General features: G+C 36.7%; 1 protein-coding gene across 12 annotated transcripts in view; it reads right to left on the bottom strand.

Annotated features, from left to right (window-relative positions):
* The window catches only part of TASOR2 (transcription activation suppressor family member 2), an 82,998-nt gene that overhangs the window by 39,662 nt on the left and 16,084 nt on the right, over positions 1-27,252 (bottom strand). For 8 of the 12 annotated variants that reach the window (XM_036460825.1, XM_036460840.1, XM_036460880.1 and 5 more), the window contains exons 2-12: positions 23,890-24,023; positions 19,676-19,821; positions 19,313-19,408; positions 17,997-18,069; positions 12,876-12,967; positions 9,204-9,341; positions 8,951-9,075; positions 8,849-8,868; positions 8,653-8,752; positions 4,174-4,274; positions 1,552-1,655 (exon numbers count right to left, since the gene is read on the bottom strand). In XM_036460825.1, coding sequence (XP_036316718.1) covers positions 1,552-1,655; positions 4,174-4,274; positions 8,653-8,752; positions 8,849-8,868; positions 8,951-9,075; positions 9,204-9,341; positions 12,876-12,967; positions 17,997-18,069; positions 19,313-19,408; positions 19,676-19,821; positions 23,890-24,023 — 1,129 coding nt within the window. Of the gene's footprint in view, positions 1-1,551; positions 1,656-4,173; positions 4,275-8,652; positions 8,753-8,848; positions 8,869-8,950; positions 9,076-9,203; positions 9,342-12,875; positions 12,968-17,996; positions 18,070-19,312; positions 19,409-19,675; positions 19,822-23,889; positions 24,024-27,252 lie in introns of those variants that run through there. The other 4 variants (XM_045588427.1, XM_045588406.1, XM_036460849.1 and 1 more) reach the window with 4 other exon arrangements.

Genomic DNA, 27,252 nt, shown 5'->3' with positions numbered 1-27,252 from the left:
GGAGTTCGGAGGAGAAAGAACCTTAAGTGATATTAATTCCTATAACTAATTATTATTACTAAATGGGTTTCAATCAAAGCCAACCTCTGCACAAAGTCTCTATTATTTTCAATACTATAAACCAGGGGTGGGGAACATCTGGCCCAAAGGCCATATAAGGCCCAAGAAATCATTTGGGCTAGCCCTGCCAAGGCATTAGAGTTTAGTTAATTAAATGTTTGACCAAATATAGCAAGCTAACTTTTAAGTTGATAAATTTTGTATGGCCTCCAAATGATGTTATAAATATCCAAATGGCCTTTGGCAAAAAAAAAAAAAAAAAAAAAAAAAAAAAAAAGGTTCCCCAGCCCTGCTATAAGCACTCACAAGTAGTCCCTTCATGAATGCATTTTTTGAAAGTATCTTTGGACTTTATTCCTTTTAATTTCCAAATATACAATGAACTATGGTACTTTAAAAACCATACCCTACAATCCTATAGTAGATAGCTATCCACTCAACATCCAATGTCGCCCATTTCAACAGTTTTTGCTGTGGGGCACCACTTTCTGTAGATTGGGTGGAATTAACCTCATACCCAGTTCTGGAAGATGGGCTCTGAATGGTCTGAGCTAATTAGTGTAGTCCATTCCCTTTCAGTTACTGATTGAGAGATGTGTAGATCTTTCTCTCCTCCTACCTCCCTTCCCTTCCTGCTCTATCTTCCTCCTTCTCACACCCCTCTCTCTCTCCCTCTCTATTCCCCACTTCCTCCTCCCTTCTCACTCCTCCTCCCTCTTAACACTTAGAATTGAAAAGTTAAGGCTATTATTGTAAATCCCCTTATTGCTTAAGCCAGTTTGGGTTTCTGTTACATGCAACCTCAAGTATATGAACTGACTATCCCTAAGACTTAAGCTTTCCTTCAAGGCTGCTATACTTGTTAGATTTTAAGTTATTAATTTTTTTGCTACCTACTATAGGGGACAGTCCATCATGTCACTAAAAGGCTCAGAATTTGTTTGGTCATGGTCGTACACTCGCACCATCTCTTCTGGGATATTTAGAAATCACTCAATATAGAATCAGCATCTATTCCTACCCTGACACTGAGGAATTCTGAGTAACATAACAGAGAGGGGTCTTTTTCTCAGTAGTCTTAGTTTCTACACTACAAAAGCAGTAGAAACATCAATTCTCCCTCCTACCCCCTCCTTTTAAACCTACGGATTGACACAGGTCACCTTTAAAGAACTATTTCACAAGTGGTCCTTTGATTAATGCAAAAACACTGTGATCTACTCAATTGTCATGAAACAAAAACAACAAAAGAATGAGAAAAATTTTCCTCTTATTCTTAAAATCAGGAGTATAAACTGACTAGTTAAACACAAACTAAGATACAAAGAAGATGAAAAGATCAGTCAATAAATATTTTATCAACATGTCAAAAAACATTGAAGGATAAAAATTCTTCCAGTAAACTAAAACAATTTAATCTAGATGAAGCAAGTAATAGATTATCAAATTCTCAATTTAAGGAAAAAATAATTATTTAAAATTGATTCTTACCAATTGCTTATTTTTAATGACTTCGGTAAGTTTATCTATTTTGTCCCCTTGTTTGTTTGACAATTCCACCTCATACATATTGAAGTACATATCTTGGCAACACACTGGACAAAATAAGAAAAACAGAACATTTCTTATTTTAAATGCTATCTTATTTTTTAAAATAACCAATTTATTCATTTCTATAATAAAAAGTCAAAAAACTAAGAATTTAAAAAATTATCATTCAATGTCCTTGGTTATAAAACACCTTGAAAAAAAGTTATATTGTAAAGTCTGGCTGGTGGGCTCAGTGATGAGCATCAACCTATAAATCAGGAGTTCACAGTTCAATTCCTGGTCAGGACACATGCCAGGATTTCAGGCTTGATCCCCAAAAGGGGACATACAGGCAGCACCTGATAGATCATTCTCTCTCATCACTGATGTTTTTATCTTTTCCTCTCCCTTCCTCTCTGAAATATTAAAAATTTTTTTTAAAATTACTGTATAAAGTATTTCAAAAACAATGCTTTCATTTTACTGACACTAGTATAACAAAGGAAATAAATACTATATAAATATATAAACATCAATGTTCCATGAATTAATCTAAATGATAGAGAAATTTCCTTCTCAGGTTTTCTGCTTTCCCCCCTTCACTTTTAAGTACATAGCTAAACTTTGGTTGATGAGCTAACAATGCAATATACAGACGATGCATTTAGTACAGCACATTTGAAACTTACATAATCTTATTAATCAACTAGAGGTGCAGGGAATTCGTGCACTGGGTGGGGTGTGTGTGTATGTGTCCCCTCAGCCCGGCCTGCATCCTCTTGCAGTCTGGGAACCCTGACATCCTAGTGCTCCGCAGAGGTGGGAGAGGCTCCTGCCACAACCGTTGCACTCACCAGCCATGAGCCTGGCTTCTGGCTTAGCAGCGCTCCTTCTGTGGGAGCGCAATGACCATTAGGGAGCAGCTCTTATGTTGAGCACCATCGTGCTAAAACCTGCTCTCTGGCATCCCCTAAGGGGTCCTGGTTGCGAGAGGGTACAAGCCAGGCAAAGAGACCCCACCAGTGCACGATAAGGGCTGGGGAGGGATGCAAGAGGTTGGCCAACTGGGGAGGGACCACCGGAGGGCTCCAGGGCATGTCTGGCCCATCTTCCTCAATCCTGATTGGCTGGACCCCAGCAGCAAGCTAACGTACAGTTGAAGCATCTGCCCCCCTGGTGGTCAGTGCACATTATAATGACTGGTTGACCGGTCGTTCTGCCATTTGGTTGCTGGGCTTTTATTATATAGGATTAAAGCTAGACTTTGACTCTTTCTGCCGCCATTTTGGTTCTGCTTTCCCTGCACAAAGTGCCCGGTGAAGCCACAGAAACAATCCCTGCTACAGAGCAAGAGTTACCTCAGCCCCTAGCTGAGACAGGGTCTGGAACAGAATCTGACAGTGATGAATTAGTACCAGAGCTCAAAGAACAAGATTCCACACAGGCAACCAACAACAAGCCCAGCTGGCTGCGGCGGCTGACATCGATGAAGAACCAGTCAGTAAAGCAAAAACAGGAGTGAGAAGAAGGAACAAAGGCTATGTCCAAACTGGGTCTTTGGCAGATTACAGGGGTTACTAGGGTATCTTAGAATATCCTCTTTGTCATCACAAAACCAGATGTCTATAAGAGCCCTGCTTCAGATATCTACATAGTTTTTGGGGAAGTCAAGATTCAGGATTTATCTCAGCAAGCACAGCTAGCAGCTGCTGAGAAATTCAAAGTTCTAAGTGAAGCTGTCTCAAACATTCAAGAAAACACACAGGCTCCAACTGTACAAGAGGAGAGTGAAGAGGAAGAAGTTGATGAAACAGGTGTGGAAGTTAAGGACATAGAATTGGTCATGTCACAAGCAAATGTGTCAAGAGCAAAGGGAGTCTGAGCCCTGAAGAACAGTAATGATATTGTAAGTGCTATTATGGAATTAACAATGTAACCGTCTGAAAAGGAGGACACTTTTTGTGTGTGTTTCAAAAGAGTTACTGCAGCTTGGTTTGAAATTTGTACTGTTTCTATCATTAATAAAGTTATGGCTTCTTGTGGGATTAAAAAAAAAGCTTGACTTTGCAATTTTAGATGAAACTATTTTTCCCCGTTTCTAGTTGGCCTCCAAGGAACAGAATCACATAGTAACTCTGCAACTTTTATAAATGAACCTTTTAAGAATCACTTAAGGAAAAACAAAAGTGTAGAAGAGGGGGGAAAAAAACCAAAACCCCAGCACATACACAGTGTACCATTATAGGAAGTTCTTGGGTTACATGGGACTCGACATATGTCGTTTCGTAGTTATGTCGGCATCTCCCATTTATATATATAAAAAAAGTTCCGTCATTTCGACATATGTACATATATATGTGCTTTATGATTTTTATTATTTATTTACCAAAAGTAAAAGTCAGGAATTGTCATCTTTCAAATTTTTTTACTGTTTCACTTCATTAAGGCTGTATATGTGCTCCCTGTGAGTGACAGAGGTGCTTATGTAGGTGGGTTCCGACTTAAGGCAAAAATCCTGTAACATGGAGCCGTAGGAACAGATCTCCGACGTAACCCAAGGACCAACTGTACATTTAAACAAACCTTTTTGCTCCAAGTAATTCTGTTTTCTAAAGATAGCTTCTGGTAGTCTTTTTTTCAGAGACGACACTTTCATTACATACTTAAAATCTAGTTCATGTGGTCTAAAAAAAACAAAATATCATGTGATATAATAATCATTGAAACTATCTACAGCTTCATATGCAGTATATGGTTTTCTAATAAAATGCTAATAAAAATATTGTAACAAAAAAAAATTCTTAAATTGGTAAACTCCAGGTCAAATCACACACACACACACACACACACACACACACACACACACACGAGGCCAGGTGCACGAATTCATGCATAGGTAGGGTCTGGCTGGCCTGCCCTAATGGGTTCTGATCAGGCCAAGCCAGTGGAGGGGAGGGACCACAGGAGGTTACCTGGCCCTGCCCATGATGGGTGGGGGCTGATGGGGGCTGGCCGGGTGTGGGGAGAGGGGGGAAAATGCAGGTGGCTGGCCAGCCAGCCCTGTCTCCAGTCAAGGTGATGGGGCCTATTGGAGGTGGGGCTGGCCAAGGAGGGGCCACGGGCAATTGGGGAGTGATTGAGGCCCTGATCAGGCCAATTGGCCGCAGCAGTGCGCATCATAGTGACCAATCGTTCCAACTGCTGGGCTTTTATATATATATTTATAAATACACATTTTCAAATATATGACCCCATAAACTGTGGTCTGAAAATATGACATTTTAAGCATCCACTGATTATTGTGATACATATAATTTTGGTATAACTAAAATATCCAATGTATGGAAGAACTATGCATATGTAATGAGAATTTGCTATGTGTTAAAAACTTTTGACAATATTGCATTACCTACCAGGCAACATCACATCCAAACTTTTGTATCATTTCACCTAATTTCTTTTTTCTTCTTTAAAACTCATTTTGAAAAATTTATAGACTTATAGATGTCTTCTTTTCTCTTAAATATTTCTCTCTGTGTGTCCTTAAAAAAGGACATTTCCTTATCCACTCATAAAACAATGAACAAAATCAAGAAATTAACAATGATATAATGCAATTAATTAACCTACAGACCTTATTCTGCCAACCGTATCACTAAAATCCTTTATAACGAGAAAAAAAACCAACATTTTGTAGTCCAGGGTCCTATTTAGTATTGATATGTTTGTTTTATCTTCTTCAAGCAGGAACAGTCTTTGTCCTTCTTTAATGACCTTGATATTTTTTAATATAAACCCTTTATTTTGCAGAATATCTTAATCCTGATATACCGTATTTTTCGGACCATAAGACGCACTTTTTCCCCCCCAGAAGTGGGGGGGAAAAGTCCCTGCGTCTTATGGTCCAAATATAGCCTACACATATACTTTAAAAAAAAAGTTTTTTTACTTGCCCGGCTCTGTGTGGTCTCTGTGTGCTTGCCCGGCTCTAAAATGGTTCTAAATGCTGCTGTTTACAGGGTTGATTACATGTGTTTATGACTGTGATATTGGGTTTTAATGCACATAAAATATTTTAGGACACTATTTGTTTCAGAATCTTTTTTTCTTCATTTCCCTTCTCTAAAAACTGGTGCGTCTTATGGTCCGGTGCGTCTTATGGTCTGAAAAATACGGTATTTATTTCCTCCTGATTAGAGTGGCAGGAATACCACAAAAATGTTATATCTTATTCATGTGTTTCCTGATGTGATGCAATGAAATGTTAACTCCATTCCTGATAACGATAACTTAACCACTTAGTTAAGATGGTATCTGCAGTTTTTTTCCATTGTAAAACCAGTCTTTTCCCCTTTGTAATTATTTAATAAGTTGTGGGGAAATAGTGTGAGGTAAGTAAATACCATCAAACTTTCACCTACTATTTTAAGCATCCACTGATTATTGTGATGTCACCAATGATGATTTTGTAATTCCATCATTCTATCCATACTTATTAGTTGCACTCTATAGTGAGGAAGAACTTTCTCATTTATTTATTCAGAGAATACTTACTTTATTCTATGGGTTATAATCTCTTTCTCTCCTTAAAAAAGTCAATAGAAGAAAAAAAGAATTCTGATAGCACACTAGTTTTTGTCTTATATTTCAATTAAACTATATATACCTATAAATCATTTTCAGTACAAATTAAGACCAAATTAAAAAAGATTTCATAAAAAATTTCAGAAATGCTCTTCATTATTCTCCAGAATATTATAATGTAAATACATAGCAACTACCCTATTTAATACTACAGTAGTCTAGAAAACTCAATGTAAAATACTGGAAATCTTAATAAAGATTCAGTAATATAATTCAGTGGTTATAATTTGCTGTATCTATCCTAGGCAAATCTATTTTTTTTGGGGGGGGGGGTGGTGGGAGTCTAACTTCTAGTATCAAATCATTCTCCCATGTATATATTAAAATACTAAAATTTAAAAACTGAGTTGTCAAAGATTATAAAACAAAATTTATTTAAGGCCAAGGTTAGAATTTACTTTTTTTTTCATTTTTTCAAATAAATTTTTATCATATTATTACAAATGCCCCCCCCCCCACCATTGCTCTCCTCCACCAGGTTCCCACCCCACCCTCTACCCTTTCCCCACTCCCCATTGTCCTCATCCATAGGTGCAGTTTATGTTCAGTCTCTTCCCACATCCCTCTTTCCCCTTTTCCCCAAGAATTGTCAGTTCACTCCCCTTCCATACCTCTGATTCTATTATATTCAACAGTTAATATTGTTCATCATATATTTTTTTAATTTCCTTAGTTTTTAGATTCACTTGATAGTTACGTATTTGTTGTTCATAATTTTTATCTTTGTTTACTTTCTCTTCTGAAAGAACCCTCTTCAGCAATTCATATAATTCTGGTTTGGTGGTGATGAACTCCTTTAGCTTTTTTTAATTAGTGAAGCTCTTTATCTGACCTTCGATTTTGAGTGATAGCTTTGCTAGATAGATTATCTTTGGCTGTAGGTTCTTACTATTCATCACCTTGAATATTTCTTGCCATTCCCCTCTGGCCTGCATGGTTTCTGTTGAGAAATCAGCTGACAATCGTATAGGTGCTCCTTCATAGGTAACTACCTTCTTTGCTCTTGCTGCTTTTAATATTCTTTGTCTTTTGCTCTTGGAATTTTAATTATGATTTGTCTTGGTGTGGTCCTCTTTGGATTCCTTTTGTTTGGAGTTCTGTGCGCTTCCTGGATTTGTAAGTCTAATTCTTTCACCAGGTGGGAGAAGTTTTCTGTCACTATTTCTTTCAGTATGTTTTCGATATCTTGCTCTCTCTCATCTTCTGGGACCCCCATAATTCTGATGTTGGTTCGCTTGAAGTTATCCCAGAGGTTTCTTACATTATCTTCAACTTTCTGGATTCTCTTGCCTTCTAGCTTCTGTGGAGAAGTGTCTTCTGGCTCTTTATGTTCCAAATCTTTGACTTGATTCTTGCGATCTTCCATTCTGTTTTTAGGACTCTGTATAATATTTTTTATTTCAGACAATGTATTCTTTATTTCTTGTTGATCCCTTATCATTTCTTGTTGATCCCTTATCATTTCTTGTTGATCCCTTATCATTTCTTGTTGATTCCTTATTAATTCTAGTTGATCTCTTTTCATATCCTCATAGGTCTTATCCATCTTTCTAGGAAATTCTTGAAAAACTTTGTAAGCGTAGATTTGAACTCTGAGAGAAAGGTGCCCTCGATTTTCGCCTGCTACCAAACAGTCTAGGCTTTCCCCAATGAGCCAGGTACTGGGGTTCAGTTCAGCTGGAAGTGGAGTTGGAGGTGGCGTTCAGAGCAGACTGGAGCCTCAGTCTCCTTCCCACCGGGGTAATCTTGCGGCACAGCCGACCATCCCTTCTCTGCGCACAAAGTGCGTGCCTCCGGGACCTCCTCTCTCCGCTCCCCAGGGTTCCACCTTACAGCCCAGCTCCTTCTGTGTGAGCCTGGGTCCCCGGGGTATGGCCTAGAACTGGTGTTCAGAGCAGTCAGAACTGGGGCCCAGCACAGTTGAAGCTTTTATCTCCTTCCTGCTAGGGAACGCCAGCCAGGCACTCAGCCGCCCTCCTCTCCGGCTCCGTCCTCTCCGCGAGCCACATGTCTCTGTACCTCAGGCTTTTACAGCTCCTCTGCACTTCCTTCTGGTTTTCTCCTTGCTTCTCGTTGTAGAATTTCCAGTCAGTCGACTTTCCTGTAGTTCTGGGTAACGTCCATTTTATATTTTAGTTGTATTTTATTGAAATTGTTGTGTGCGGCTGCGGCTAGGTGTCTACCTGAGTAGCCATCTTGGATTCTCTCTCCTTAATTTTCCCAAGGTTAGAATTTAGATATAAATTTGGGTCTCCTGTACCATGGTCCTAGAAGCTTGATACATCTGACCAAAAGTACTTTAATCTAACACCAAGTACAACTGCTATATTTCACACCAGTGCTAACAAGCAAGAACTCAAAATGAGAATTTTAAAAAAGTATACAAGCAGTAGTAAACAATACAAATTCAGTACTTACAGCTGAGTGGGAACCACTGTACCATAAGAGGACAAGAGAGTTATGTCACACAGCAGACAGCCTTTAATAATTAATTTCCCTTTCCATGGAGAGATGAGAACTTTAAGAAATGAGGGTAAGAAAAAACAAATTATTTTACTTATGAACAAAATATTTACTTAAAAAACCTAAAAGAACCAATTAAATAATTCCTTACCATTTTCACCGAGTTCAAGTCTAGGGAAAAAAAAAAAAAAGCAATTTTATAAGAGTCAAGGAAACAAATACAGTAAAATAAAATATGTACACAATTACTTACATGCTTTTATGATCTGGTACCGCCATCTTTTTAGGTTCCTTATACTGAAAAGCTACAATTATGTAAGGATAAATCTGTCTAGGTCGCTCAATCACAGTGGTGCCTGAAAGCTCATACAGGTAATACTAAAAGAAAAAGAATTATAATCAGGGTAGCACTATAGATTTCCGTATGCACCAAGTTGATCTCAACCCACCTAGTAGTGAAACTTAACACATCAGAGACAGAAATGTATCTTAGAAATGATTTATACCTGACTCAGTTCAAAGGCGCGAAAATGACTCGTCTTGTGAGAAACCTTGTTAGCATTTGCAGCCACGTGACAATCATAGCCAGAAGATGGGCTAATATAGTTAGGTGTATAATTCTCAGACACAAACTTGACTTTTCCCTAGAATGAAAGTATTAAGACTAATCAGATGTTTTCAAATAGCAATAATGTTATTCTAGGATTCATTTAAAAGTAGCTGAATAAAAATTTCTATGTATTTCAACTAATAGTTAACTGTGTTAAGAATTAGAAGTATGATTCTTAGAAAATAATCTTTTAAGGCCAAAATTAGTTTTAAGTTTCCATGAACCCCTTAAAATTGCATTTAAAAAGCATGTATGTTTGTATGTTTGGGCATCTTTTTGAGGCAGAGGTCCATTTCTTTTACCACAATATCAAAGGAATACATATTTAAAAGAACCATTCTCCCCCAACATTTTTTTGTTAATCCTCACCAAAGGACATTTTTCCATTGATATTTTTAGACAGAGTGGAAAGAGATGGGAGGGAGGGAGGGAAGGAGGAAGGGAGGGAGGGACAGAGGGAGGGAGGGAGGGAGGGAGAGAGAGAGAGAGAAGAGAGAAAGAGAGAGGGGGGGGAGGGAGGGAGGGAGAGAGAGAGAGAGAAGAGAGAAAGAGAGAGGGGGGGGAGGGAGGGAGGGAGAGAGAGAGAGAGAAGAGAGAGAGAGAGAAGGGGGGGAGGGAGGGAGGGAGAGAGAGAGAGAGAGAAGAGAGAAAGAGAGAGGGGGGGGAGGGAGGGAGGGAGAGAGAAACATTGATATGAGAGACACATATCGATTAATTGGTTGACCCCGGCTAGGGATTGAGCCTGCAACCAAGATACGTGCTGTTGACTGGAATCGAACTTAGGACCCTTTGGTTCTTGGCTAACTCTCTACCATGGAGCCAAACTGGCTAGGGCAAGAGAACCATTTCTTTAAAATAAAAATTATATAGCTTACCAAATAGATTGATTATTCAATGATTATAACATAAAAGATGACAAATGAAATCTAAAATTTCAAAAGATGAGTTTTCAAAGTGAGAATTAAGTTACCAATTATAAATTACAGACCTATATATATATCTATTATATCAGGACACAAAAATTCAGCAAGTAGCAAATATATATACTATATATACTAAGTGCTTAGCAGAGCACTGGCCCTGACTACAGTCAATAGTATTTCCCATTACAGACTTGGCTTCATCAAGGTTACATGTCTTCCAAAAAAAGAAGAAAAAAGGCTGTCATTTTTTTTTTAAATTTCGTATCATGAAATAGCATGATTTTAAAAGCTGTTTTTAACATGATGATAAAGATAGGAAAAATAAAAATATACTAAATATATACCAAAATGAGGATGAGATTATAAATTTATTTTTTATTTTTACAAGAAGAATTATTTAAAAGATGTTTTGTTTTGTTTTATTGCTGTTAAGATCCTGCATCTTCATTTATTGGACCACAAAAGACAATTCTTTGGTAAGGAGGGCTGAGAACAGGTAGGCAAAAACTAAACAGCAATATCCACCAAACAGAGAGGGGATACAGGGGCATAAGCCAATGGCAAGGCAATCTGACATAAGTAAAAAAAACCAAACATTTGTTATCTGAGCTAACAGGTACACTATCTACAGCAGTAATATAGTACTTATCATAGAGCAAGAGAGGAAGGACTAAGAAAGGAAAAGCAGCGATTATGTGCCAGTGCAACACTAATTTTCCTCTAGGGCTTAGGGACAAAATTTTGAAATATAACATATTTACACTCTCTTTAAAAAAATCAGTTCTGTTAGATTTATAACCAAAGAACTCAGAAAGCTAAACAAAAGCAAAAACAATAAAAAGACCACAGAATATGCCCTCCAAAAGGCCACCAATCTATAAAATCAGTGTTTTCCTACTACTTGAGTGAAAATTCTAATTGCAAGATTCACTCATATTGAACTATTAAAGGATGTTTAAGAATTTCTGAGATCATCATGTTATAGGTGCCACATTAACATGTAAACAAGATCTGGATGTTTTAGGGATAAAGAAAATAAAGATTTCTTATTGTGACAATTTAAATCAGACAACAAATGTTGTTCTCTAAACTTATCTCTTTTAATTGTAAGTATTTTTACAAGCAGCTACCTGTGCAAAAAGTGGCATTGTGGCCTGGCTGGTATGGCTCAGTGATTGAGCCTCGACTTATGAACCAGGAGATCGCGGTTTGATCCCCAATCACTTGTTCAGGTTGTGAGCTCAATCCTTAGTGTGGGGTGTGCAGGAGGCAGACAGTCAGTGATTCTTTCTCATCATTGATGTTTCTCTCTCTCTCCCTCTCCCTTCCTCTTTGAAATAAAAAAACATATATTTTAAAAAAATGATTGTGGGACAGGAGTGAGAGAAAGACTTCCCCGAGTATCTTTTGTGTTATTTTGAAGGTTGTTTTTTTGTGTGTTTTTTAACGTAGATCACCTACACCAGTGGTTGGCAAACTTGAGGCTCGCAAGCCACATGTGGGTCTTTGGCCCCTGAGTGTGGCTCTTCCACAAAATGCCATATGTGTGCACAGTGTGATTAAATGTGCAGAAGTTGGCCCATGTGCAGAAGTTGGTTTTCAGCCTGGGCAAGTCTACTTTGAAGAAGTGGTGTTAGAACACTCAAGTTGCCAAAGAGCTGCATGTGGCTTGCGAACCACAATTTGCTGACCACCGATCTACACTAATAAAAGAGAAAGGTGCAAACTGACCATCACTTCACGATACCCACCAGCCAATCGGGAGTATGCAAAATTAACCTGACAAAGATGACTAATTAACTTGCATATGCAGGCGCCGAGCAGCCGGAGGCAGTGGCTGCCTTTGCATGTGCATGCACCAAGCGGCCTAGAACCTGAGGAGCTAGGCCACTCTGAGCCTGTAGGCCCGCCTGTAGGCCCACATGTAGGCCCGGAGCGCCCAGGGTCCCGAAACACCCCAACCACTCTGGGCCTATGCATGCAGGCGCTGAGTGGCTGGGGGCAGAGCAGGAACATCCCTAGGACCCAGAAGCTCCGAGCTGGCATGTGCGCAAGCAGCCAGGGGTGGGGCGGGAACAACCCCGCAGCGAGTGAGCGGACAGCAGGGCCCTGCTTGCCCCTGGCCATGGCAGCAAGGGGCAAGCAGTCCCCCGCAGGGTCCCCCCAGAGAGCAAACACCAGGGCCTTGCTTGCCCCTGTGGCAGTGAGCCAGTGAGCAGACAGCAGGGCCCTGCTTGCCCCTGGCCCCAGTGGCAAAGGGAAAGCAGGCCCCCATAGAGAGCAGACACCAGGGTCTGCGATGGCATCAAACAGGCAGGACCACAGAGAGCAGAGAACCACGGGAAGCAGGCCTAAGTTGTCAGTAAGACATCCCCTGAGGGATCCCAGATTGGAGAGGGTGCAGTTCGGGTTGAGGGTTTTCCCCACTTCGTGCACGAATTTCGTGCACCAGTCCTCTGGTATATTAAATAAACAAAAAATCTTTCTTTAAAGGAAAGCAGAAATAGCAATTTCATTTTCTGATTTTGAATAGCAGTCTTTGGTGAGGACTATGTTTAGCAAATGATCTGCAAAGAACATTATCACCAATTGATAACCTTTACTTTTAAAAAGAAAAATTATACAGAAGTACACATAGGCTTTACCTTAATTAGATTAAAAATTATAATATAGCCAGACTTCCCATGATACCATGGTCTTGCATGAAGATAGTCTGAATATTTGGAAATGTATACACCTATAAGAGCATAAAATATAGATTAATTTACACCTTTAAAATTTTATTTACACATATACAATTATAATGTAGGTCTACCCTTAGCTGAACAAGACAAAAAATAAATAAAAGTCAACATTAAAAACTTTTTTGAAGCTGCTTACTTGAAAAAACTTTCTAAGTTATTCTAAAGGTATAAAAATATTAGAGCTAAGTAAGACAAAACATATTTAATTGATAACCAATTTTCTATTAGGGTCCTAATAATGGAAAACAAAGTGTCACACATTTTTTGAAAACTCTAAGTTTGTTTTTTCTCCATGTAATCATCCAGTGAAAAGATCTATGGTAATCTGATCCTCAAGTTATTTTTTTTTTTCAAAAAAAAAAAAAAAATTTTTTTTTTTTATTAAGTATTGTAACCCCACCTTATCTACAGAGGATACTTTCCAAGACTCCCAGTGGAAGCCTGAAACTGTGGACAGTACCGTGCCCTATATAGTGTTTATTCCTGTACATATATACCTATGGTAAAGTTTAATGTACAAATTAGGCACAGTAAGAGATTAACAATAACTGATAATATAATAGAACAATCATAATAAAGATGATATAAATGTGGTCTTTCCATTCTCAAAACATCTTCTTGTATAGCCACACCTTGTTTTATTGATCTTTGCTTTATCATGCTTCACAGATATTGTACTTTTCACAAATTGAAGGTTTGTGGCAATCCTCCATTGAACAAAATCTCTCTCTCTCTCTTTTTTTTTTACGTGTTATTTATTTTTAATTTCAGAGAGGAAAAGGAAGGAAAGAATAGAAACATCAATGATGGGAGAGAATTATTGATTGGCTGCGTCCTGCACGCCCAAAACTGGGATTCGAGCCCGCAATCTGGTTTTGTGCTTTGACTGGATATTGAACTGTAACCTCATGGTTCATAGGTTAATGCTCAACCAGTGAGCAATAAAGGCTGGGCCAAAAATCTTTAAAAAAAATTTTTTTTTATTGATTTCAGAAAGAGGAAGGGAGAGGGACAGAGATAGAAACATAAATAATGAGAGAGAATCATTGATTGTCTCCTGCATGCCCCCTATTAAGGATCAAGCCTGCAAACTGCACAGGAATCTAACCATGACCTCCTGGTTCATGGGTCAATGCCAAAGCACTAAGCACCAGCAGGGCTGAACAAAATCTTTTGGTGCCACTCCCCCAACAGCACGGGCTCTCCTGGGGTCTCTGTGTCACACTTTGGCTAATTCTTATAAAACAAAGTGGAGCAAAAGGATGTTTATAGTTATACATTAATGTACACAGAGTTTATTTTTGTCCTAATATAAAAACTCTGAGTTCGTCACATCCATAACAATTGGAGACTCAACCTAATGCCCAGGCGGGACTTGACAAGGGTGGGACTGGCTGGGTCTGGCACGATTTTGAGGCACTGCAGGTGGTGGGGACTTGACTCTGGGTCCCGCAGCATGGCCCAGACAATGACAGGAGGAAGATTTTCATACACATTTTACTATTTTTCTTTCATCTCTGACACTTCTATTATAGAGGAAGGGCAAATAGCAGTATTAAAAGATTTCCTCTAATTAATCCCTTTTAATGTGCAGGAATTTCATGCACCGATTTACTAAGAACAACCATGTGACTGACTGAGGAGTATGTTATTGAAGAGGGAGGTGGCCTTGGAGCATAGATACATAAACCACAGGGTTCTCAAGAAGAGAAAAAGCAATAGCCTTTTAAAATTATTTAACACTACCTTAATATAAAGTACTAGAGGCCAGTACATGAAATTTGTGCAGGGGGGGGGGGGTCTGTCCCTCAGCTCTGCCTGCACCCTCTCCAATCTGGGACCACTGGCTCCTAACCATTTGCCTGCCTGCCTGCTTGATTGCTCCTAACCGCTTCTGCCTACCAGCCTGATTGCCCCCTAACTGCTCCCCTGTTGGCCTGATTGCCTCTAACTGCCTCCCCTGCAGGCCTGGTCGCCCCCAACTGTGGCCACCCCCCATCTTGCTCGCCATCTTGTGATAATGTGAGGGTGACCATCTTATGGAGGCCATCTTGTGATGAGGTAAGGGCGCTGCACAAGGGCACAAGGACCACCTAGGCTTTTATTAGTATAGATTACTATTACACACAAAATAACCCACTTCAACTTAAGCCCCAAACTATAAAATATACAGAGGCAGTGGTACAATTTTATTATCAGTCCAGTACACATAGTCCTTGGGTTATGTCGGACTCGACGTACATTGTTTCCTTGTTACATCGTCATCTCCCATTTATTTATATTAAAAAAAAAGTTCCATCATTTCAATGTATGTACATTTGTGCTTTATGTTTTTTATTATTTATTTACCACAAGTAAAGATCAGGAATTGTTATCTTTTTTTTTTTTTTTAAATATATTTTATTGATTTTGTACAGAGAGGAAGGGAGAGAGTTAGAGAGTTAGAAACATCGATGAGAGAGAGTCATCGATCAGCTGCCTCTTGCACACCCCCTACTGGGGATATGCCCACAACCAAGGTACATGCCCTTGACCGGAATCGAACCCGGGACCCTTCAGTCCCCAAGCCAACGCTCTATCCATTGAGCCAAACCGGTCTTGACAGGAATTGTTATCTTTCAAATTATTTTTACTGTTTCACTTCATTACTGCTGTGTATGTGCTCCATGGAGTGACATAGGTGCTTATGTAGGCAGGTTCCAACTTAGTGTAAATCATGTAACATCGCACCATAAGAACAGATCTCTGATGTAACCCGTTACCCGAGTACCTACTGTATAGAATCTGTATTTGTTAGGAATATACAGCTTCCACTACCACCCTATGAAGCCAGTCTCTCAAAAATCATTAATAAAAGCATGGGATTGTAGAAAAGTGGCCTTACTTTTTAATGATGTAAGCTGAGGTATTTATTTGTAATTTACTTTCAAATTCTTCAGAAAAACAAAACAAACCATCACCAACAACAAAGACAAAAACCCAAAAATTTTTTAACAAAGGAAGAAAATGATGCAAAACATCCATTAGACATACATAATGGGCATATTAAATATTATACCAAGGTCTCTTCTATGTTAGCATTTTTTATAAAGGAAAGGAGGGGTGTGGGTGAAAAAGAAGAGGAAAAAAGAAACAAGTTTTATGTACTATAAGTGCCATTGGGTTATAAATTTATTTCCTTTAATGTCTTTTAGAAGAGCTGACTGTAAGTTTTAAAAAAAATTTTGTTTTAAACAGTTACCACATGACCCAGCAATTTTACTCCTAGGCATATATCTGAGAAATGAAAACACACACTATACAAAACATGTCATTAATATACATAGCAGAACTCAACCAATGGATTACAAAAACATGGTATAATCATACAATGAAATATTATTCAGCCAAAAAGGGAATAAAGTACTGATACATGTATAATATGGATGAACCCCAAGGGACACTAAGCTAAATAAAAGAAAAAAAGTCACAAAAGGTCATATATGACTCCATTTATATACACTATTTGGAACAGGCAAATTCATTAGGCAAGAAGTAGATTAGTGACTACCTGGAATAAAGATAGCTAACAGGTGCAGGACTTCTTTTTAGGATGATAAAACCAGTCTAAAATTGTGCTGCTGGCTCCTTCCCCCCAATTCTGCGACTACATTAGAACACAGAATTGTACATTTTAAATAGATGTATGATCTGGTATTGAAATTTTATCTCAAAAAAGATATATTTTTTAAAGTCAGCAGGAATCTAGCCATGAAGTCCAATGATCTTTCTCAGTCTGGATCCTGTAGCACCTGACACAGCTATATATCCTCCCTGCTTAGATACTTCTGTTTTCTGTAAAACTTTACCATCTGATTCTTCATCCATTGTACTGCTCTTGACTCCTCCTCCTTCTACAGACTACACCTTCCTTATTCTCCCCTCCCCCTAGTCCCATATGATCCAAAAGTTGTTCTTTGCCATTTTTTCCTTCTATATTGTTCTATATAACACTATGTTGGGCTTCAACTAATGCCAACCCCCATCATCTTTACCCAAAATCTACACTCCTAATTCCTTTTCCAATTATTCTTATCACCACTAAGATATCTTTCAGAAACGCTTATGAAGATCTCATTATTTTTCAAAATCAATTCATGCAGGTAGCAGTGTCCAATTACTGAGAGTTTATTAGGTTTGTGCTGTGGTCAGCACTTTACAGTCTCATGTATTTTCACAACAAATCTATTGTAGAAGACAGTGCTACCCATCCTATATAATAAAAGGGTAATATACAAATTGATCGAATGGGGGGACCAGTTGCTATGATGCACACTGCCCACTGGGGGGCTGACACTCAATGCAGCAGCCAGGCTATGGCCGAGGAGCACAGGGATGGTGGCAGGAGCCTCTCCCCACTCAGCGATAGCGCTAAGGATATCTGACTGACATCCCATCCCCCAAGGGCTACGAGACTGCAAAAGGGCACAGTACCCTCCTTCCTCCCAATGCAGGACATGTGCACCAGGCCTCTAGTCTTACATATGAGAAAACTGAAGAAATTTAGTGTTAATCTATATTTGGTAATCTTATGATTTACCTTTCTATCAGCTTCGCAACTAATCTTCTCTCCTTCTGTGTCTCTTTTCTATAAGTAAAATCACTGTAGTGTAAGTTTAAATCTTTATTTCCTGTCTCTTACTCCTCACATTCCATAGTTGCCAAGTTTGATAAGTTCTATATATTCTCTATTCCTATTGCTATTATGATAGCATAGAAGAGAGCCTCACTAATCCTGGGTGACTATAATAATCTCCTAGCACTAAAAGATAATTTCAGTATGTTTTCTAGTCCAATCAACTTTTAAAAACAAATTCTGATCATGTAACTTCTATTGGAAAACTTTAGGTTCAAAGCTCATGATACAGTTCTATTCTAAAGATTATTATTTATCATTAATGAAACTGGCCTTTAATATGGGTATCTTATGAAATAAACTACACCGTACTTCATTTTGTAAAAGAAGAAATTCTTTTTTCTTACCTTTTGCTGGGTCACCCAGAGTGGTAATAGCACTGCTGCCAATACAGAGTCCACGCTGACATACCAATTTTGCCTTTAAACAAAAAAGTTCCGATAAGTACTTTGCTTATCATATTCGTCTTGGGAGAGGTAATGATGAACACTAGAATCTATAGGCTTTCAAATAAGAATAAAATCTTTACCCTGTACATATTTATGGCACAAAGCAAGGTTATGTAAGGCTACTATATTTGATTAATAGTTCAAATTTTTCATGAAAGCCACCATTTCTGTTAACAAAAATGTTGCCAGCAAAACCAAATTAAACAAGATCACAGATAAGTCCTTTCTTAAAGTTTTATTTTTCAAATATAGCTTTGGAAATGTTTACTCCCAAATGTGTTTTATAGTACGAATTCTTAGCACATCTTATTTGGAAGTAGTTGATTAAATAAAATATACTGGTATTACTATAATATCTTTATATTATATATGAATATTAAACATTCTGTAAGCAAATCTACCATTGTTTTTAAAATACCATTAACCCTACTAAAACATTACCTTATGTTAAAAATTAAATCAAGGTGCCAAACACATTTTCCTTCTCCCACAAGTCAGGTTAAAGCAACAATATGGATGTTCAATCTTCAAAGATGGGAATGAAACAATTCCAACTAACTAGAATGCTGAAAGTGCTCATTTTATGCCCAAAACTATATCATTTAAACTTGAAAAACCTGCTGAAACCGGTTTAGCTCAGTGGTAGAGCGTCGGTCTGCGGACTGAAAGGTCCCAGGCTCGATTCCAGTCAGGAGCATGTACGTTGGTTGCGGGCACATCCCCGGTAGAGGGAGTGCAAGAGGCAGCTGGTCGGTGTTTCTCTCTCATCGACATTTCTAGCTCTCTATCTCTCTTCCTTCCTTTCTGTAAAAAATTAATAAAAATATATTAAACTTGAAAAACCTGCATAAAGAATAGAAAGTATCTATGTAAACAATGATCCATAATGGAGAAATAGCTGTTCATTCCATTGAAAGGCATTACTGATACCTAAGAAACCTGTATTAATTAAAATCTGACCACGAGTTTACAAATTTAAGATAAAACTAAAAGGGACCTATAACAAGTTGCAGAAATACAATCTCATAACTAGCTTCACTATCATTTATATTGCTATCAAACTAAGTAACAAAAAAGGCTGATGAACTGTTAATCTTATAATACTTACTTAGGTTAAAAACAAAACAAAAAACACAACAACAAAAAAACTTGTTTAATAAGTTATTTTATACGTTAATTCACAAATTTAATTTTATACTACCTAATTCCCTTACCTGATTTTCACTTTCAAACAGAAGAAACCCGTAAGTTTCTTTAAGTTCTTCCTGAGTGTAGTTACTTGCTTTTTTTTCTTGGTAAAAAGCTTTGTACTATATAAAGAGAGAATAATCAAATGGTATAAATATGTCATTTTGCCTTGCAAGTTAATTTTTAAAAATGCATCATCTGAATTGCTCCTGTTAAAAGTCTAATAAAATTTATTTTTTCTATTCTTTAGATTATTAACTTCCAAGTGACTGTTTCCAAGAATCTTTTAATTTGAAAAGTGATAGCTTAAAAGAACTAGGCCCAAATCATGGTTCTTTAAAGCTAAAATAAAACTAACACACAGATACAATGTGTACTAAGCTCCTCACCTCATTTAAGAAAATGTCATTTTTCACCAAAGTCACTTGACTGTATTGAAAACCATGCTCAGATGCCGAGTCCAAGTAAGAAGTATGGAGAATTGAAACTGCCCTCTGGAAGAGAGAGTCTGAACTCAAGGACACTGTCTCAAAAACTGTAAAACACAAACAAAAATAATGCAACTGTTTAAGATAACCAAAGGAAGGGATTAAAAGTGATACACTAAATACTTCATCTATTTCCTTCCTATATAACTAAGACTTTTACCATGTGTTTTGGCGATCATATCTTAATTTAAAAGATGGGCCAAACCTAGTAAAATGTCCTCCCCTGGATCTCCCCCAATGGAGGTGGGGCCTCTCATGTGAAGAAAATAATCTAAATGAATTACAATTTAGGGTGAATTATTTTCAATACAAGAATAAAATGTACCCTGCCAGACCCCTTATGGCTGTGGTTTAAGCTGAATGTTGTAACTGCAACTGGTAAATGCAGATGTGACTGTACTGTCAAGTTGGTGCTCAGCAATCACTCAGACCAATGTTTCACATCTTTATGATTGTTTAAACCTATGCCATATTTTGATAAATTTACCCTTCCTTTCTTCTCATCAAATCCCCAAGTACATCTGTTGGGCTCTTTTTAAGGAGCCTACTATTGCACACTCAGCAAACACATTAGAAATCACTGTATCTTTGGAGTTTCCTCACTAGCTTAGATATGTCTATTGAAGATGTTATGGTTTGTATTATAAAATCATTTTTTTTCATTTTACAAAAACTATTACTTTTTTAAAGTGCTATTTTCAAACCATACTCTTGTGCTATCCCACATATTCTGATATGCCCTTCCCATGAGAGGCATGTTTCCTAACTGAGAATTGCTGACTCCACCCAGTGATTCTCTCGATGTGAGCCTTTGTGCCTTTTGACTTTATAAGTCTTTAGCAAGATCTGAACCTAATAACTTCACATAATATTTTAAACATTTAATTTGTTTACTCCTATTTATAACTTCTCTACTTTCTTTAACAAGGCTGGGGAGGAGTATACAAACTAACAATTTATAAATAAGAAAGCATGGAATAATTTATATAGCACTGCAAGTTATAGTCATTTAGTACAAATACGGTAAATACATTAATGTGGATTCCTACATTTACTAGAACTCTGCAAATTACAGTTCCAAAGTTAAAGGAAAAAGCATATTACTATTATTATTATTATTATTAAAAATATGTATTTATTGATTTCAGAGAGGAGGGGAAACAGAAAGAGCGATAGAATCATTAATGATGAGAGAGAATCATTGATCGGCTGCCTCCTGCATGCCCCCGACCGGAGATCAAAGATCGAGCCCGAAACCCAGGTATACGCCCTTGACTGGAATTGAACCCATGACCCTTCAGACTGCAAGCTGATGCTCTATCCACTGAGCCAAGCCAGCTAAGGCAAAAGCATATTATTTACAATTAAATTATGAACAAGTAAGACAAAACAAACTAGACTATCACAGAAACGAAAACAACATTTCAGTGAAACTAATTTGTACCAAACTGTCCTAACACTTCAATTATAAAGTTAGTTTAAAATGCTTTATAAACAAAACTTCCTAGTACCAACAATGTAAGTTTGTAAACAGCAAGGAAGGAAAGAAAAGAGGATGAAATATTTAAGCATATTCTGAAGTAGTACATCAGATCCATATGAATTCTGTTTTACTTTTTCTCAGTTTCACTTTCTCCTTCAATATTAGTATTGAAGTATTACTAGGGCTATACAAAATAAAGATATACTAGAGATTAAAATAGCAAAACACCCATGATAATAATTAAAATTTTGGCTTTCTAAAGCTGTATTATAGGAGGTCTATGCATTTGTAAATTCATCTTACAAAAGCTTAAATACAGATCAGAATTTGTTTAAAAATTATAAATTTGGAAATCTGTATTTAATATTTTTAAAAGGCAATATAAAAAATGTAACTGTACTTTGATATTTGAGAAATATGTTGCTTTCAGTGACAGAAGCAAAAGTCATCACAGCTTTAAAAATGAACTTTCTATGAATATCAATTTCTTTAAATTCTACAAGATGTTAATAGATAGGCATGTTTTAAGTTTCATAAGTACTGAATACTACTATATCCCTATTTTTGAGTGTTAACGCAAAATAAACTGAAAACTAAAAGCAGTGCAATTAAAAAAACAACATACCTAACACAATGTTTCCCAAGTACATGTAGTCAGAGAACACTTTATACCAATGTGAAGAGTATTGTTCCCAATAAAGCTATTAATAAAGATGGTTTAAAATAAACAAGAAAATAAAATAAATAAAAACAAAAGAAAATATATTTTAAAGATACAAAAAAAGAAAAAATAAAGAGAAACAAGAAGGAAATAAATGACTTTGTGCTTATTTATGTTTACTTCTAAAAATATTTCTTTGTAGTTAAAAATGCTTCCCCTTTAGGTCAGCATCCTCCGGACAGCAATATATATATTCATAATTTAAAATACAAATGAGGAGTATGACAATTTTTTAAATTCATATATATATGAATAAAATCCTTTTGTGGTTAGAAGGGAAAGCATGTCAAAAGCCACAGTGTTGAAAATCACAGATCTTCAATCTTCATGACTTCATAAATTACTTCAATTATACTCTCAAGTAAGCACAAGTTTTCTACTTTATAAATAAGATAGCTGAGAATTTTATAAAGGTAACTTGAAAAGTATTTGCCTATAATGTAGAAAAAGTGGCCCTACGGCTTAAGTGACCAATAGAAAGCACATGGAGAAAATTTAAGTTCAATCATAATGGCTCTGGAAATTGAGTTAATATGCTTTCCTATAGCACCTGGCTTTAGACTCACTTCTCTGCTATTTGTGGATTCAATCTAAAATGCTAACTCAAGTTTGACACAGGTAGAATCTGTTCAAAGTACCCTCCATTAATCTCTCTTTCTCAAAATCTATTAGAGATACTGAGTATCTGGGTACTTTTTTTTTTTTTTAACTTCTAATAAAAGAGATCAGAAAATGATAAACCGATTTCTGATGGTATATCACAGGGATTTTTTTTAATTCTATTAGCATCTGGTCTGACATCAAATAATGAGATGAACTAATGCCAACAACTCAGGTGTCACAAAACTGACAACATCTCCCCAGAACTCTCATTACCGCATCTCCTGTCTGTGCATTAAACAACAACACTCATCAAGAGGAACACCCAGAACCCAACAATATAGTCCATTAAAGGTCCCTATCAGTATCCCCTATAGACGGATTGCAAACTAACCTGCTAGTACTATCTATGATTATATATTTTAAATCTAAGCAGGCCATTTGATAGTTGTTGAAGGAATAGCCTACCCTTTAATCATTTAATTCTAAATGTATTACCTTTACTTTTAATACTAAAGAATTGCCAGTTTAATATAAATACAACTTTTTTAGAGCACAATTTGGTAGGACCTAACAAAATCTTAAAAATGTGCATATCGAATAACCATTCCATTTCTGAGAATCAACTCCTCAGAAACTCTAGTGTAAGTGCACAGGATATACGTAAAAGGGTGTTCCACGCACCAGAATCCATAATAGCAAAAAACACTGGAGATAATCTAAAATTGCCACTAACAGGGAAACACATTGCATTTACTAAATAAAATAAACTTACGAATACTGTCATATAAAGTTATCCATTATACACTATGGAGTAAATAACATGCATTACATAATGTCATTTTGGTTAAAAAATAACAACAACAACATTCCAAATTATGTGTTTGAAAGTATACAGATAAAAATCTAGAAAGATGGGAAACCAAACTGTTAACAGTGTTCAATGGTTATTGAGAGTGGGAAATGGTTAAAATGGAAACTTATATTTTTTATTTTATACATACTTCTACAAATTTAGGCTTTTCCTATATAAGCATATATTACTTCTAATATATCTTAATTCAGAATCAAGTAAAATAAATCATAATTTAAAAAATACAAATGAGGAGTATGACAATTTTTCTTGAATACAATTTAAAAATTTAATCAATCACTTATCAGTTATGGACTAATGATTTAAATAAATTTGTAGCTATTGAAATTATAAATTTTAAAAGTTCTTTCATATGATTAAAATTAAAATTTAAAAAGCTATCCTGGTCTACTTTGAATTTATTAGTAATAACTTATTGGATTTAGTTTAATACCCACTGTTTTCTGGTATGAACCCTGTCCTGGTCTTCTCTAAGAGAGAATGTAGTTGGGTGGGTGGTCTTAATTCATTTTCACCAAGTATACCCCCAGAGTTCTTGACATAGTCCTGTTTTCCGTTAATGCCATAGATGCTAAAATGAAAAAAGAAAAAATTATATCATAAAATGAATAGTTCTATTTACAGCATGTCTATTATATAAACAAATAACTACTGGCATCTAATTTGCATTAGTACAATTCTGTAATGGTTACCTCCTATGACAACTCTACAGAACTAAGGGCTAAAGTTGCTATATAAGCAGTAACACACATAAAATGAAATGCTTTTCCAACAATACATATTTTTTTAAGTTTTAAAGAAAATTTTGTCGACAGAAATAAACTATACTAATAGAATCCCTTTTGCCTTACTGGGAAAAACAATCCTTCAAAATGAAGAGATTATAGAATCACATTCATATTCATTCTACTGATTGGAAATGGCAAAATCAAATAGAACACAAATAAAATACCTCCCCACACAATTTGGTAGCACCTAACAAAAACTTATAAATGTGCATATCAAATAACCATTCCATTTCTGAGAATCAACTCCTCAGAAATACTAGTGTCAGTGCACAGGATATATGTACAAGGGTATTCCATGCACCGGAATCCATAATAGCAAAAACCTCTGGAGAAGTCATATTATGCATCCATTCATTAAACAAAATTACTAGTGACAATTATTACATACCCAGTATTAGGAAAAAGTCTTTACAATGAAAACTACTAGATTAGAAAAGGAAGACAAGCCTGTAAAGAAACTAAGTACATAATGGTACAAACAACCAATTTCATTGATATGTTAAGAAAGGTTTCAGAAAGGCACTGATACTTGATATTCAGATAAGTACTAAAAACAATAAGCCAAAGAGGGGCATAGTGTGTATGTTTTCTAGGTAATGGAACAAATGCAGAGGTAGAAAAAAGATACATGTAAGGAATTGCAAATGGTTTTTCAACATGTTTTATAAAAAGGAATTTAAAGATCACATATACAGTTATATAATTTTACACTTTCCCCCTGGCAAAAGTATTTGAGTCAGAATTGTATGGATATGAATACTTTTAAGAAAAAGTAGCAATATGGTGATACGCATCATTAAGTAAGTAGATTATGTGAACAAGGGAGAGAATTAAATTGGAAATCAGGATACCAGGATTCTATTGCAGGCCTATCATTAATTTATTCTGACACCTTCCTATGATATTAATGACTCCCTTCTCAATAATAATGCCTTTTTTTTTATTCCCTTCTCCCAAATAAGCAGCTTTGGTTAGATATTGGGTGACCCAAAGCTTCAGGAGAGGTTTGGGAGCAGGGTGTATGTGCTTATCCCAAATAATCTAAGCTCATTATGGTAATTTCATTCTCTTTGGTTAGTGATTGTTTTAGGAATAAATATTAATTCAACTCTGGCCAAGACCCTACAAACAGAATTATAGAAAAGGTTTCTTATAAAAAGAACAAGAGGAAAAGGTGCACTCTTCCTGATTCCAACCTCTTCTAGCCTTAAGGCCTTATCTGAAGATGCGTTGTTTTTGTCTGGAACTCCCAGCACCCATAATTAGATTGAGCAGCCAACACAATGATGATGGAACCAAACAGAAAGAATCTAGATCCTTAATGAAGTTCTAGAACTGTTGAATGAACAGGTGCATTGCCTCTGAATCTTTTGATATGTAAACCTAGAGACCAGATGCATGAAATACCTGCAAGTGTAGGCCTTCCTTCCCCTGGCTGCACCGGCTTACCTCTGGCAACCAGACCGGGCTTCCCTTGCAGCCCCTGGTTTTGTCTGGAATGATTTCCAGTCTAATTAGCACATTATACTTTAATCATTATAGATTACACATGTCCCTGATTGTTTAAATCACTTTAATTGGCAGCAGAAAGCACACTAAGAACCTTGTTGAAGTATTTATTCTAAGGCCTCATCCTATATAATAAAAGTCTAATATGCTAAGTGTCTGGTTGTCTAATCGGCCATTCAATTAAAGCGTGATATGCTAAGGCCTCTCAACTGCTCGCTATGACATGCACTGACCACCAGGCAGCAGACAGTCGACTGGTCAATCAGTTGCTGTGATGTGCACTGACCACCAAGGAGCAGACAGTAGACCAGTCGGTATGATGTGCACTGACCACCAGGCAGTAGACACTCTAACAGGTAGGTTAGCTTGCTGCTGAGGTCCAGTCCATGGGGACTAAGAGATGCCTTGGAGCCCTTCCACAGTCCCTCCCCAGATGGCCAACCTCCCACATCTCTCCCCAGCCCCAATTGTGCACCAGTGGGGTCCCTCGGCCTGACCTGCGCCCTCTCGCAATATGGGCTGAGGGGCCCCTTCACTCAAAGTGCACGAGTTTTGTACAATGGCCTCTAGTTTAATTATAATTATCTTTCTAAGGCTCTTTTCAGTGCTAACACCGTGACTATAAATCTGCCTTACTGAAGGTCTAGGTCTAGTATGTCTGAGGCATTGGCACTGCACTAGATAATTTATCAAATTCCTTTTTTATTTATTGCCATGAAGAGACATTTATCTTAATATTTATTAGCAAGAAAGCACAAATGTTAATATAACTTCTGTGAAAACTTGAAACTTAAAATATAGTAAAACTTCACTATAACAGATTAATTTAGGAGAGGAGGGTTTGTTAAAAGTTGAAAGTTCATTATATAATAAAGTAGATTTTCCAAATGATTATGTTTAAGAATTGACAAATTAGTGAGTTTACCTGTTTCTACTTAGGTAGTAGTCACATTTGTGTAGTAATTAAAATTAAGTATGTATGAAAAGTTTAATTTCACCAAAAAGTTTTCTATTTGTATTACTGTAATTTTTCCAACATATATTCTATTCACTAAAATTTGTTAAAAATAACAATGAATTAATAACAAAAACCCAACCTGTTAATTTTCACATGTGACATGCAGACCAGAAATTTTGTCAGTTAAATCGAGGCCCACAAAAATCAAGGGTTCACAGTATAGGTATTTAAAGTCTCTGACTGCTTGATTCCCACCTTCTCAATAAAATCTACATTCTCCCAGGCACAAGGGCAAAACACCCTTGATTCTTATTACTATTCATGTAATATCCCTCTTTAATATCCCTCTTTGATTTTCACATTTCCACTCCATTCTTCATAAGTGTTCCATAAATATCTACTACAGTCCTTTTAAATGTATAGCTCTGCACTAGAGCTGGGGATAAGCGGAGAAAACTGAAAACCTGTTTGCTGGTAATCTTTAACATTTAGGCCATAATTTCAAGAATTATGTGTGAAACAATTGTGTTTAGGACAATCTCCTC

This window comes from Pipistrellus kuhlii, unplaced genomic scaffold (genome assembly GCF_014108245.1).
Source record: "Pipistrellus kuhlii isolate mPipKuh1 unplaced genomic scaffold, mPipKuh1.p scaffold_m20_p_1, whole genome shotgun sequence".
NCBI lineage: Eukaryota > Metazoa > Chordata > Mammalia > Chiroptera > Vespertilionidae > Pipistrellus > Pipistrellus kuhlii.
The sequence above is the reverse complement of the archived record's forward strand: the minus strand, read 5'-3'. Positions and strand labels throughout refer to the sequence as shown.